The sequence below is a fragment of the Dermacentor variabilis genome, chromosome 1 (genome assembly GCF_050947875.1).
Source record: "Dermacentor variabilis isolate Ectoservices chromosome 1, ASM5094787v1, whole genome shotgun sequence".
Lineage (NCBI taxonomy): Eukaryota > Metazoa > Arthropoda > Arachnida > Ixodida > Ixodidae > Dermacentor > Dermacentor variabilis.
The window spans coordinates 142,467,836-142,482,573 of record NC_134568.1 but is presented as its reverse complement, the minus strand read 5'-3'; the positions used below and the strand labels follow the sequence as shown (position 1 = coordinate 142,482,573).

The following is a 14,738-nucleotide window of genomic DNA, read 5'->3' as shown; positions in this document are numbered from 1 at the left end:
TGACTTCTGCAGGGAACCTCGACGTCATAGCTTCAATGAGCCTGGCCTGACCATTGGGACCACTCGATCCCGTTTGGCAAACGCTTGTTTGCAGGCAGGGGCACAGGAGAGATACCTTTTCTGAGGTTTTCTTGCACCCAGTATCACATCCGGGCACAAAGCTCAGTCTTCTTTTTCGCTGTCGACTGCATGTCGCCCTCGAGCTACGGATTGTCGCGAGGAACACTCCAAAAGGGACGCCGAGACCAACTGACAGCGGAGGCGCAGGCCTGCACTGCTACGAGTCCCCCGCCGCGAGCGGCAGCGCCACATTCCCCCTGGTGGCATCGGTGCGCAAGGGGGTCACGCGCGCCCGAAGGAAAGCGCCACCGGTATGGACAAGAACGGCACCGAGAGCGGCGCTGCTGCGCGGGCGTTGAGAGCGCCGCATGCGGGGCAAAATTCAACTAGCGGGTGGTACCCCTCTCCCATCTCTCGTTCGCGTCGCCTTGATTGCCTCTTGCACTGCGCGTGCTTGGGCACGTTTCGTGCTGCGCGCGGTGTGTGCCTACGTGTGTGCGCGTGGACATTTCATTCGAAGGGTGTTGTACAGTCTGTGTCACATTTAGGGGAAAACTTGGAGCGCATTGCATCGCGATGCGGCGAGCGCTTGAGTCAGGTGGCGGCAGCAGCTCGCGCAGGTGCTCGAGGGGCAGGATCTTGAACGGCGTCGTCTGCTACGGCGGCGCGCGCAGGGCGCCGATCTCATCGTTACTGAGTGAAATGAGCCGGTATTCTTTACTAAGCGTTGTGCGACGCCCACTGATACGCCTCGAAATTAAGTTCATCGCTGCAGGGCAGTCATGGACGGCGTACTGATTCCACACATTCTTGACAGCCCGTTTCTGGAAGGCGACTATATATTCTAACGCGATAGGTCGCCGATCCACACTGTTCGTGTTGTGCAAGAACTGCTGGAAGAGCGCGCACTCACTCTCTTCGAGTGGCCGCCTCAATCCCTGGGCGCCAACATTATTTAAAATGTCTGGGGCTCGTTGAAAGTATTGCTGGCGTACCATCCCCTCTGTCAGTCGCCCGAGGATAGGCTTCGATCCACCATTGTCGGCGACTGAGACGTGCTGCGAATGAACACATACCTGATCAAGTCATTCTACACTTCACTGCCTTCCAGGATCAGCGCTGTCATCGCTGCCGCCGGGGATATGACGAGATACTAACTGAAGTTCCGAGCGTGACGTGTCCAATTCCCCGCCGGCGGGCAGGGTCTGTCTGGTGTAGTGAATGATTGGGGAGAAAAATCACTTCCAGCTAATTGTCTTAACCTAAAACATTCCTTTAATCGCATCCATTTGTTTCATCGTGTTCGACCCCCATAGTTATCATTGTTGAGTGCTTTGTTTTCCTTTCGGGTCAAACAAAGACTGAGCACGTTGCGCGCACATCTTGTTGCGTCTTGTCGCTGCTTATTACGGTAGCACACACAGCGAAGAAATATACGTGCACGCGCTCAGTACCCCGGCCTTTCGAAAGAACAAACGAAGCATGCTGTCAAAAGAAGTTTATCGAAATCCATTATCGCCAATGAAGGCTCAGAGTTTGGCGACACACAACGTTTAGTAAAGAATATCAGCTCAGTTCCCGCAGTACCGATGAAATCGGTGCACTGCCCCTGACAGTAGCACGCTTCCCGACAATGCGGCCAGCGCGCGCCGCCGTAGCAGACGACGCAGATCACGACTCCGCCCCTCGAGCGTCTACGCCTGCTAGAGCTGCTGCGCCGCACGACTCTATTGCTTGTCGCATCGCGATGCAATACGTTCCGAGTTTTCCCCTAAGTGTGACACAGACTGTACACGCTTTTATTTGCCTTTAAGAAGATCGGTACGCTTGACGATTATTTTTATGGCTGCAATGCGGCGAAAGGGCAGCGTCTCCTTAACCGTGTAAGTGACGCTGAGCAGGGAATTGGAAACGACACCATATGCGCCGCCGGAAAAATCGTCAGCACATACGATGCGGCACATACATACGGCACATATGAGCTAAAGTCATTTTTGCAGTTTCTCACAATACGTTTGCTACAAATCCGTGTTGTCTCTGATGGCGACAACGTACTTCCATCGACACTGGGCGCAAATAAACAAAATATATCACAGCATAGCACAACTACGACATGCGTCCACAACTTTAACTAGTACGTCCCCTACAATATCTAATAGAGGCAGCAATGTCGACAGCTTGGCCATTTTTTAACGGTGCTCAAGAGGTGGAAGTTGAAAGTATTAGTAATCATTCCTGCTTCAGCAATGCCGGCGCGACCAAGACGCGGTCGTGTATCGTCCAGTAACTCGATCGATCGGTGCAGTGGTAAAGCGGGAATGAACTCCAGTGATGTTCAATGCATCGTGCACATATTCAATTTCTCCGCACGCGTGAACTTCTGCCACTGCTAGCGCATACAACAGGAGTGGTTTCTATTATTGGGCAGCGCACACACGAACGAAACACGAGAAAGAAGACAGGACAAGCGCTCGTCGAACAACTTTATATAAATAAAAGGATTATGTACTGAGTAATTATTAAATTCATGTGGGTTACATATAAAAACCGTCATACACTCAGGAGTGATCAATGAACGAGCTCGCTTCGTTTGCCAGTTGTTTACTACGCTCGGCGCACCGCAGTAATGCATGTCTGTCGTCTGCTTTTTTCGTACCATTTTTTTGTGAATCGGCAGAATTTCATTGGTGGCATCAACCCTTTCGTGTTTACATTGCTGTCGTGACAGTTAACAACACAATAATAATTTCCGGTCATCCGAAGAGGCGCCGTCGCAAACAAGTGATGTTGCGCGCGCAGCGCGAACTGAACGCGGGCGCGATCGTGAGGGGAAGCGGCGGCGGAAACCTACACCCGTTCGAGATGAAATCGTTCCGCCAGGGGAGAAACGAGCGCTGGCGTCTAGGATGAAACTTGGCGTGCGGTCGTCCATTCACACCTCCCCTTGTAGCCACCCTAGCGTTGCCTACTTTAGCCCAGGCGGGTTCGGGGTGCTAAGTTGCGACGTATCATGCGGGAACGTTTTCAAAGCTACTAAGTAACAGCGGGGTTCCTTATACATTGGATCCTATGGAAGCTATGCCGGGACCGGATGAAAACGACGTAGCAGCCGGGAAAACGCAGCAGTGAGGAACGTAGCAGCGGGGTTCTACTATTAGTGCCTTACGTTAAGTTTTACTCGTGTTATTTCCTAAAGTGTACCTTTGTGGCCTTTAATCACTTCAGTTTTTCCTTTTTCATGTTTTGATTTTGGCAGTAATGTTGATGAGTCCTGCATTGAAGTGCATCTTTTGTATTAGACTTCAGAAGGCTGCTTACTTTTTTTTTTTTTTGCCTTGATTTTGTAGCCCCCCTTACACAATGCCCCCATAGGGCCTGTAAGGTATTTTAAATAAATAAGTAAATATATATAGGGTGAAAAAATACACAATCGGCAAAAAGTCGGTATACTAGGATATACAAACAGGGTGTATGAAAGGGAAAAATTATTCACCCGAATTCCCATATTCCAGTGTCCCTGTTCTTCAAGTTGTTATTTTGCCCACGTGCTGCAATTTGCTAGCTTCCTTCCTGGTTAGCTCACGTGATAGAGAGACTGCCCCGAAAAGGAGTTTATCCCGGGTTCGAATACCGGACCACAGCAAATTTTTCCTCAACTGCAAAGCTTTCTGAGAAACCTGTACGGGTTTCCGTTGTAGCTTCGCGCTACGTTCAGGTGGATGACAATTCTTCCTTTCATGAACTGTTCCCCATCTTGCATGATTTTGCAGAACTGATCTGCCATATTCATTGTCCCCGTGGTTTGAGTTGTCGAATAGTTCACCCTCACGCTGCGATCTGCTATCCTCCTGGTTAGCTCAGATAGTAGAGTGACCTCCCCAGGAAGGCACTGGTCCCAGGTTCAAATCCCAGACCAGGATGAATTTTTCATCAACTGCAAAGCTTTCTGAGAAATCCATATGGGCTTCCTTTACAGCTTTGCGCTGCATTCGGATGGATGACGATTTTCCCTTCAATGAACCGTTTTCCACATTGCGAGATTCCACTAACTGATTTGCCAAAATCGAGAGCTGGGCAAGTTTGAACACTTTGGGAAACTGGTAACCGTGCACAAAGGATGGAAACAAAGCATGAGTGCAGACTCACAATTGAATTTTTACTGCCACAGTAGTTAAGTGCACATAATTGGCTTTGCCTTTTCCATCCACTCCATTATACTGACGACCATTATCAACGACGTCTAACAATTTTTTCATCAGGCCACCACATCATCCTCAGCGTCATCATTGCCACAAAACGAAGAAAAAGAAATTTACAACCACCACAACTGGGATTTAAACCCATGTTGATGGAGCAATATGCATTTTGGAGTAGGGCACACTAACCACCGGGCTACCGTACCACAGCACTGGGCAATTACAGCAAGGATTTTGTGCTGTACACATATTCTGAGGGTGGTGGAGCCTGTGCATGTATTTTGGATGCCAGAATAACCAAAACTACATGAAGATGACATTATGTGCATTGCATAGATATTGTTCTTAACAAGATGATAGTGTGTTGGCATAAAATTCTTCACTGTCGGTGACATAAAGGAGGCATACATCACAAGGATGGTGATCAGCCTCAAATATGGCACACAGCCACAATAGAGGCAGTTAGTGGAAAACAACATCAAAAGCATGAACAGCATGAATGCCGACAATGGCGTTGCAGTGATAATGTCACATAGTTTGTACAGTAGCACACAGAATTCACAACAGGCAAGTGCTTAACATAGCTGCACTGCAAATGTACAGAAAAAAAATTGCTCAAATCTCAGTGGCATTGGATTATGATGAGTCGAATTGGTTGTTTTGCATTTGCATCAACAGCAGAAAGACTAAACATTAGCAGAAAAGGCGACTAACATTGCTGAAGTGTGTTCACCTCTTTCTGTGTTATTTAACTTGTGATGGCCTTGAGTGAACGAAAGCGTGTTACTTTCTCAGAAGCCGCATTTACATGAATACAACTATGGCGCATTGCATTGAATTTAATGCATGTCGCATACATGCAGATGCCGGTAATGTGCTACGAAGTGACCGCAGCACTGACATTCCTTTACATTGCAAACAGTAGCTGTGACGTTGAGACGACGTTTACCCAACCATGTTACATTCAAAGGGTAGCTGATTCGGGTAGTTGGTAATCCAATAATCTTGCTGCAAAAAGATATGGTGGGAACAAGTAAAATAGGACAAGGATGAAAGGACCGACAGGTCTAGGATAAATGCCACGAAATGCACAAAATGCACATGATACACATGGACAAAGGCTTGTAAGAAGGTAAAGCATCACACTCCTTGCAAAGCATGTATGTGTGCACTAATATTTGCATGCTTTTCCCTTGTTAAAAGAGTACAAAGAACAAAGTAAAGAAGGGATCATCAAACATGTCTATTCATTGTTTTTGTTCATGTGGTTTCTTCTAAAAGTACTAATAATCCCTGCATGCCAACGAACATCTGTACAAATGAGCTCGTCACACGATTTACGAGCAGCATTATTTTTCTTTGCATGTTCCCATGAAGTGACTTCACTTGTTTAATCAGAATGTTTGTGGCCAAAAGACCATTTTCTGTGTGTATCCTTGGTGAAAGTTGCCAGGAAAATCGTGAACTTTAGGCTGCTAGATAACGAAAACCCCATTTTTCCATGGTTTTCCTGTTTAAAGGGTCCCTGAAAAGGTTGGCAGAAATTTTGTAGACGCGTGGGGTACAGAAACAGTAAAACACTCGCACCACAATTTAAGTGATACACCTTATAATAAGAGATCTACAAACAATTACAAGTTACCCTCCTACCTAGCCATGCTTTTTCTCCCCATGCTTTGCTCTACCTTCACTGGCGGAGCTTAGTCCTTCACTCCGGTGTCTTGGAGCCAGTGCACGAAGCCTCTCCAACCTTTACAGTAGCCACCTGGCCATCAATGCCCAGAGAGCCATCCAAGTAGCGTGCATAGTGCATGTTCTATCACAGCACCGAACATGTCTAGTATTGCGGTAAACGTAGGTGAGCTGGGCGTTTTCACAGATAGGCGGAGGCGTAAACTGAAGTACTTCCATATTACCAGCGCTGTGATGAAGAAGCTTTACCTTGAATGTGAGCAGCCTGCACAGTGCAGGCACGTGGGGGCACAGAGCTTAACTGGCAAACAAAGAGCTAATATTGCTGTAACCAAGCGTAAAGCAGTCTACAAATTTAAATACATGATTACGCTGCTGCCTAAAGTTTACACCAGCAGCAAAGCAGAATACACTTGATTACTGCTATATTAGCTATTTCCGTGTCTGTGCCACCAGGTGGCTGCACCCTGTAGGCTGCTCACGCTTGCAGCTTTGCCAATCTAGCAAAACACGCAGTCCGCCTGCATTAACCGGAATGCCAGACATGCTAAAACTCAGTTTTTTAGCATGTCCTGATTCCACAAAACACTGGCAGATCAGGCCAAATAGCGGGTGTGCAGAGACGCAAACGTGACTGGGCTGCATAGTGCAGCCACCTCGTGGCGTAGAGCTCAACCAGACAAACAGAGCTATTACTGCAGTTACAATGTGCATTCTACTTTGCTGATGGTGTAAATTTTCGGCAACGGCATAATCATGAACACTATTAGGCTGCTTTGGAAAATTTACACTGGCAGAGAAGTGGAACACACTTGTTTACTGCAACATATCTATTCCATAAAACAGCTACAAGCAACCACACATGTTGCAACGAATAACTAGATCACTGCCTGACGTTCCTTTAAATAAATTTGGATGCTCACCCAGTCTGTCATTAATGCACCTTCCGGCTCGCACCACATAAGATTTTCTGCAGTTAGATTGTCACGTTCTTGCCATATATGCTATTGCCCTTTGAGTATTTTGCTTTCACAAAGTTTTCTTGCCGGTTGGCCGAGAAACTTAGTGTGCTTTAATTGTATCATGTGCCTTATATACTTTACAACTGCAAGTAAAATTTAGTTGATAGTCAGCGCATCTGTTCTGTTCTTTCACTTGTCTCGTCTGTGCTGTTTGCTATGTTGAATGTAAACCAACTAGCTCAGCTTAGAACTTTCGTGGAGTCATTATGTCTTATTGATAAGCTCTCTGAATTCGACAAGGGAAGAGGAGATGCACGGCTACATGCTGAATGAGGGAAAGCAGAGCATGATACAGGATAGTTATCCTTTCAGGTTCGTGGGGCAGGCTGTAGCCATGCCTATAAATATTGAACCTTGCTTCAGTGAAATTTCAGATGGTGGTAAGGTGCAGAATCGCCTCTCCACTGTTTGAGAACAGATTTAACTCAAGCAAAGCCTGCACTCTCATTTTGATCAGCAGCAGGAACGCGGGCTTATATTTTCACGTGGCCAGGTATTTTCACACGCGATCAAAATAACGCAGGAAGTCGGAAAAAAATGAAATAGCAAGGGGGGGGGGGGGGGTTCGGGGTTCTTCAGACGAGAAAGAGCGTTGTCAACGCACAGCCGACAAATTGCCACGTTGAATGGGCAAAATAGAATTCAGAACAGACCTATAAGATTACTCCAGGGGCTAAGTGCAACCTGGCCTAGCCGCTCCTACAAAGCAACGCAATGCTTTTAGCACAACAGCCTGGAATACCCTTGCAGAAGACTGTGTAAATGGTTGAGAAGTACCAACGTTACTTCTCAGCTGATAGTAACGTTGACTGGTGAAAATGCTAAGAACCAATGTGACCGAAAGTGATGTTGGCAGCCGGCAGGCGATTTCTGCAGGCAGGATGACACGTAATAAGCGGCACGACTTTACAGTGTGAGAAGTGCAACGAAGCTGTCTTCGCTATAGACCGTTTTTTCGTAGGCGCCGCCATATTGTGAACGCAGTGGCGCTGCCTATGAGCAGCGCCATACTGGCTTGGGTGAAAGCGGTCTTTTGCATGGCAGGTATACGCTTGGCGGCAGTTTCTGGCGTTTGTGTTCGCGGTCGTGCGGTCTGTTTAGTATGACGTGCGTCTTCTACGCAGTAAACGGTTCTATGAGACGTGCTGAAGTGGTTTAAGGCATCATGGCCGGAATTTTCTCTGGCGTTGAGGTGGACAGAACACGCAACGCGATGTGTGCGCGCATATTCGAGTCTGCAATCAGCCTCGGAGATGAATTGTGTATTTCTGAATGTTCCAGTCACTAATGTGACCTTCTTGCAGTATTATCCTCTATTTCTAAGCTGCGGAAACATACGCGACGATCATAACAGCGTGATCGTGGGTACCGTTCTGCTACGATAGGAGCTGTGATGTTATACTTTCGCAAGCGTTCAAACTGTTCGCTGCAGGTTACATTGCGTGACTACTTGGTTCGATGGGTGAGGTTTCCGCACCTGAATAAAATAGTTTTGGCAAGTGATAGCAGCATACCTTACAGTCTGAATTACGCTTGTCCAGCAAAGGGACTGTTTACGAACTGCGCGAGCGTCCTAAGCAGTGGTAAGTGCTGGATTAATATATCTTTGTTCTATATACCGCATGGTCCAAGCATACCGCATCAGCGGTTATATATTTATAAACGTTGTGCGGCGTGACTATGCGAGGCCCTATTGCGGCGTTAGCCCGTTTTCTCTTGCTTTTTTGAGAAAGAGGATTATAACCGAATTTCTTTTTCGGTTGTGTTTGTTCCGTTCACTACGACGCACTCACACGCATTACGGAAATTTTGTCCTCAAAAATAGGCATCGCATTCTTTTTATGCGATCCTTCATATATTATGGCTGTATGCAGGCAAAAAAGGCAATGCCGAAGCGCACAGCTTACATATGTACCGTGCTGGTTCACAAACCGCAGTGATCGCTGTGTTGAGCAGCGCCATCGGCCTCATGCAGGAAGGCTAGCGTAGACATATGGTAATTTGAAGCCTACTAGACTTGAAATGCGCGAGAACGATGCTGGTGCATCACAAACATTTGACTGCGCCTGCCACTTAGATGTTTCGTGGTTGCCTTAGGTTGGCCGTGCACGAGCATGCGCTCTTATGTTTATGCTTTGCTTCCTACGCCAAGCGATCAGATATTGAGCAGATTTACCATTTCATGCTGCTAATACAGAGACACCGGGTTTCTTTGTTGAATTAAAACCGATATAAGTAAAATAGTTCACAACACATACACACACCGTGGCTGATAATGTGCGTACACCGCAGCTTATAAAACGAGTCACATTTCTGCGCTCCCAAAAGATATTTCCGCCTACTGTGGTTACCGATGCACCGAAAGGCTTCCCTGACGACCTTATATGAACGGACACGGCGTAAATTTCACAAAATACCATCTAAAACATCTCAAAATCGTTCCGCAGCTCGCGACAGCAATACTTTCAAGCAGCGCCGCGCCGGATCGCCCAAGCCAGAGAGGAGGAAAGGCTCTCCGCGCGCCCTATCCTCCTCGCCCGATGAAACGGTCTATATAGACCGTTTTTTCGTAGGAGCTGCCATATTGTGAACGCAGTGGCGCCGCCTATGAGCAGCGCCATACTGGCTTGGGTGAAAGCGGTCTTTTGCATGGCAGGTATACGCTCGGCGGTAGGTTCTGGCGTTTGTTTTCGCGGTCGTGTGGTCTGTTTAGTATGACATGCGTCTTCTACGTGGTAAACGGTTCCGTGAGACGTGATGAAGTGGTTTAAGGCGTCATGGCCGGAATTTCTGCTGGCGTTGAGGTGGACGGAACACGCAGCGCGATGTGTGCGCGCATATTTGAGCCTACAATCAGCCTCGGAGATCAATTGTGTATTTCTGAATGTTCCAATCACTAATGTGACCTTATTGCAGTATTATCCTCTATTTCTAAGCTGCGGTATATGAGCCATTAAACATACGCGACGATCGTAACAGCGTGGGTACCGTTCTGCTACGATGGGAGCTGTGCTGTTATACTTTGACAAGCGTTCAAACTGTTCGCTGCAGGTTTCATTGCGTGACTACTTGGTTGGATGGATGAGGTTTCCACCTATGAATAAAATAGTTTTGGCTAGTAATAGCAGCATACCTTATAGTCTGAATTAAGCTTGTCCAGCAAAGCGACTATTTACGAACTGCGCGAGCGTCCTAAGCAGTGGTAGGTGCTGGATTACAGATATCTTTGTTCTATATAGCGCATGGTCCAAGCATACGGCATCAGCGGTTATATATTTATAAACGTTGTGCGGCACTAGCCCGTTTTCTCTTGCTTTTTAGAGAAAGAGGATGGTAACTTTTTTTTTTTTTTTTTACGGTTGTGTTCGTTCAGTTCTCTAGACGACGCGCTCACACGTATTACGGAAATCTTGCGCTGAAAAATAGCCATCGCATTCTTTTTATGCGAACCCTCTCATATATTATGGCTGTATAACGGCCAAAAAAAGGCAATGCCGAAGCACACAGCTTATATATGTATCGTGCTGGCTCACCAACCGCAGTGATCGCTGTGTTGAGCAGCACCATGGGCCTCATGCAGCAAGACATATGGTAATTTGAAGCATACTAGACTTGAAATGCGTGAGAACGATGCCAGTGCATCACAAATATTTGATAAAGCCTGCCGCTCAGATGGTTCGTGGTTGCCTTAGGTTGGCCGTGCGCGAGCATGCACCCTTATGTTTTATGTTTTACTCCCTACGCCAATCGATCAGACAGTGAGCTGATTTACCATTTAATGCTGGTAATGCAGAGACGCCGGCTTTCTTTGTTGAATTGAAATCGATATAAGCAAAATAGTAAACAAACACGCACCGCGACTGATAATGCGCGTACATCGCGGCTGATTATGCGCGTCACATTTTTGCGCCCCCAAGACATATTTCTGCCTACAGTATAGTTACTGATGCACCGAGAGGCTTCCCTGACGACCTTATATGAACGAACATGGCGGAAAGTTCACAAAGTAAGGTCTAAAACATCTCGAAATCGTTCCGCAGCACGCGACAGCAATACTTTCAAGCAGCGCCGCGCCGGATCTCCCAAGCCAGAGAGGAGGAAAAACTCTCCGCGCACCCTATCCTCCTCGCCCGATGAAACGGTCTATAAGCAAAACAAATTGTTTGCACTTGTGCGTTTGTAAGGCAGGAAGACTGTGCTCACCTTAAATGGGACCATTTGCTCTCTTTCGACCTCGCAGGGCTACGGACCATTTTGCGCCGTTGACACGCTAGAAACAACAATCGTCCGAAAAGCGCGGGCTGGGGCGTGCGTCTAAAATGTCGTACAAAAATACCTCACGTGACCTCATCCTAAGCGCCTAGAGAGAAAAGGGCGGCGCGATAGTGGCGCCATGTGGGGCGTTGAACATAGAGTTTCTCACTATAACACCTAGAGGGTAATCTGGCGCCACCGTCTATGGGAGTTTCTTAAGGGGGCACCGTGCCGTCATGGGAATGACGGTATATGTGCCTGCGAGGCTCGTGTTGGCTGGTGTTGTAAGAGGCTTCGTCTAAAACGTGGATATGGCTACGCAAATAACGCGTTCTCAAAGTAAAATCTTCATAAAATGTTTCCATTCACGCATATTACATCTTTACTCACCCACGATGCAAGACCAAGCGAAGAAAAGCAAGAACAGCCGACCAACTGTTTCAAAGCGAGCGCGAACCTTGTCGTCTGTCCTCCAACTTTAGCGCCCCGCTGATACTTTTTACGTAACATGTAGTCGTACACACAATAACAAGTTCTCATAGTTAAACAAAACATGTTTTCGCGTAATAATAAAGCTAAAACAGCTTTTCACGTGCTGTTCTAGTAGAAAATGAATCATTGTGACAGACGGAACGGTACTTGCCAAGCGCCTCTTCAAGGTGTCCTGTCTCTACGAGAACGATGCCAATCCGAAGTCACAATATACCGGCATTCCCATGCATACCACAGCGCAGCAGCGCCAGATTTCCCTCTAGGTAATGTAGTGAGAAACTCTATGGCGTTGAATCTCCGGCCCACATAGAGGACACGACACCTGTCCTAGAGAGTGGGTCCAACGAGAGTTCCGCGCAGGGGCATTTTTTATTGAAAATCCAGATGGCGCTACCGTCGCCTTCTTCTGGAGGCCGCCATAGAATAAAGAGGCCGCGAAGCATAGAGTTTCTCACTACATTACCTAGAGGGAAATCTGGCGCTGCTGCGCTGGGGTATGCATGGGAATGCTGTGAGAAACTCTATGGGTGCAGCGGTTACAATCGTCTGCTTGTACAAACTAGAGCACAATGTTTCGCCGAACTGCATTATAATTTATGCAATAAATAAATAACAAAAGATCAAAAATGCTTTTTTTTAAAGCGATTCCAGGAGCCGAAAGGTGGCTCACCATGTGGCTCACTAAGCCGTTGGATTTGCTTAGGCTATGGCCCGTTCTCTATGGTCCTTGCAGCTTAAGATGGCGAGCGAAAGTGTTCGGATGCCTCTCACTCGCGGTGAACTTACTGGCCTGGTATTTCGACTGTCCCTCTTTGGTGCTTTAACGTACTTTGGTATAAAATGGATGGTTAACGCTATTGACCCGACACGTAAACAGAAGATTGAGTCCAAGAAAAGAGTAAGAACAGAATCTTGCGTGATACCGTGTAATTTTAAGAAGGAAGGGCGCTGTTATAATTGTCCAAAGTGACGCGAAACATTTGTCGAAACATTTGTGTGTGTTATAACTGCTGTATCCTCGCCCTTAAAACGTGATATTTAACGAAAGAGCTGTAAATTTGTGTTGTGTTAACGTATGGAAATAAGCTTATGTTGCTAAACAGCGTTGCAATCAATGTGGGTTAACCCAAGTCAGAACTTCCTGAATACGTATTTCGTGGTTCAATATATTTTAGCTCCTTTTGCTCCGCCTCGTGCGCTACTGTTCGCTGCTTCCACTTGTGTTTGTTCATTGGGGAAGGAGTGTCAGCTCGTTTTATTGCACCTTGTGATGAGTCTCCGTTCTGAACTACCGTCTGCGTCAACCATCTGGTCCGAACAGCGTCTGGTTTACCACCAAACAGAGCGCCATACTACGCAGAATTTGCTGGCTCATAACGCGTTTTTCTCGTTTAAAATGTGTCAACTTTCAGAAGTCGTGCCTTTGATCATTGTAGCTTGTGTGGATATACATTTTCTCTATTGTGTTTCCTTGCTTTTTCAGGCAGATAGGATACTGAAAAAAATAGGCATACAGAATGTGAACGTAAGTGTTACCTTGAAGAGTACCTTCAGGCTTGAATATACACTAATAAAACTCAAGCAGTGACTTATACATATTCAGAATAAAATAAGTGCAAAAAAGTGTTGTATGTGTGTGCATGACCCCTTTTGTGTTTCCTTTTTAAAAACCATGTCACACTTGTGCAGAGCAACATAGTGGGGTAGATAATTACATATTTGAATAACTGTTACATCTTCGTTTACATTTTTTTATCACCAAAAAGTTGTGAAGTGTATTTTACTCTGTTGTGTGTGACCTACTTTTTGTGCCTAAAACCATTTTTAACATCTCTGTTGAACATTATTAATCAAAATGAAGTTCAGCATAATGAACTCGGATGTAGGGAATATATGTTGTAAATTAGAGTTATTGCTTATATCAAACTGAAGATTGGATGTGTGCAAACACCAACTGCCACTACCAAACACACACGCAAAAAAAAAAAAAAAGACTGAGAACGCCTGCTTTTGTTTCATCTGGTACCTGGTTTCCTTGAAATTCAGAAAGCATGAGAGCAGCATTCCGGGCAAGTTGGTAATCCATTACTTAAGTGATATTGCGCGACACTAAAAAACGACACGGACATGAGAGAAGAGAAAGCATCATCAGTGTGAGAGAATGAATGAGCATAGAAAGAAACTTTGCCTTTGGCTGCTTTTGTAATTTGTATCAACAACATAGTTCGAAGTTGTGCAGTGCTGTACACACAAGCAGAGGCATTAATTTTGCAAAAAAAAGAAAAATTGAGCCTGAGCAGCATCACCTTAAAACCCTCACCAGGCCCCTTTGCAAATTTTGGTTATACACTGGAACTTGCAGGGGGCTGACTAGAGAGTGTCTTAATGCAATAATTTTTCAAATATGTTCATTATTAGATAGAAGTAATTGAAATGTCATGTTGCTATGTTGACAGGAGGCTAGCTACACTGCCAATGCAGACACACTACATCTTCTATTTTGTTGTAGCGCAAGCTGAACGACAGGGACAACAGAAAGGCACATTTCACGGCCACACAGTGCTAAAATACACTACATCTGTGTCAACTAGTATCTTTAAACAACTTTTCCATGCCTTCTATAGCGGAGCTGAGAAACTGCAGAATTTTTACGATTTGAGCCCTGCCTCCTTTTTTACTTCCTCATTTTGCTGCGCAGTACACTCCCAGTTCCCGTACTGTGCATTAAATTATTAACTGAGATCACTTGCTGTAATCGGTAACGCTGCAGGCAGTGAGTTTTATGTAGAGGCATTTGTGCATATGACGTTGATTCTGGCTGAAAGTGGTGCTCCCTCGAGAGGAGAGATGTGTGGGCAGCTGTTTGATACTTTGCAGGCACAATTGTGATCTATGCGTGTGATCTATGTGCTGCAGTTGTCTGTTCTCAGTTAAAAAGCCTGCTTAAGGACCTTTTAACTAAAACACGCACTGCCGCAGTCAGGCAACTCTTCTATTTCAAGGCCTGTTGCTTGTGGGTGTC

The 14,738-nt window shown here is 46.1% G+C and overlaps 2 protein-coding genes across 6 annotated transcripts in view; one reads left to right on the top strand and one right to left on the bottom strand.

The window, feature by feature from the left end:
• Positions 1 to 11,372, bottom strand: part of LOC142585676 (uncharacterized) — a 126,642-nt gene extending 115,270 nt beyond the window's left edge. For all 5 annotated transcript variants that reach the window (XR_012829121.1, XM_075696617.1, XM_075696633.1 and 2 more), the window contains exon 1: positions 11,174 to 11,372. Coding sequence is in view for 4 of the 5 variants with exons in the window: in XM_075696617.1 (XP_075552732.1) it covers positions 11,174 to 11,223 (50 nt within the window). In the remaining variant the exon portion in view is untranslated. The remainder of the gene's footprint in view (positions 1 to 11,173) is intronic.
• A 1,056-nt stretch (positions 11,373 to 12,428) lies between these two features.
• LOC142585667 (outer mitochondrial transmembrane helix translocase-like) overlaps positions 12,429 to 14,738 on the top strand; it is a 73,897-nt gene continuing 71,587 nt past the window's right edge. The window contains exons 1-2 of the mRNA XM_075696604.1: positions 12,429 to 12,614; positions 13,200 to 13,241. Coding sequence (XP_075552719.1) covers positions 12,456 to 12,614; positions 13,200 to 13,241 — 201 coding nt within the window. The 5' untranslated portion in view covers positions 12,429 to 12,455. The remainder of the gene's footprint in view (positions 12,615 to 13,199; positions 13,242 to 14,738) is intronic.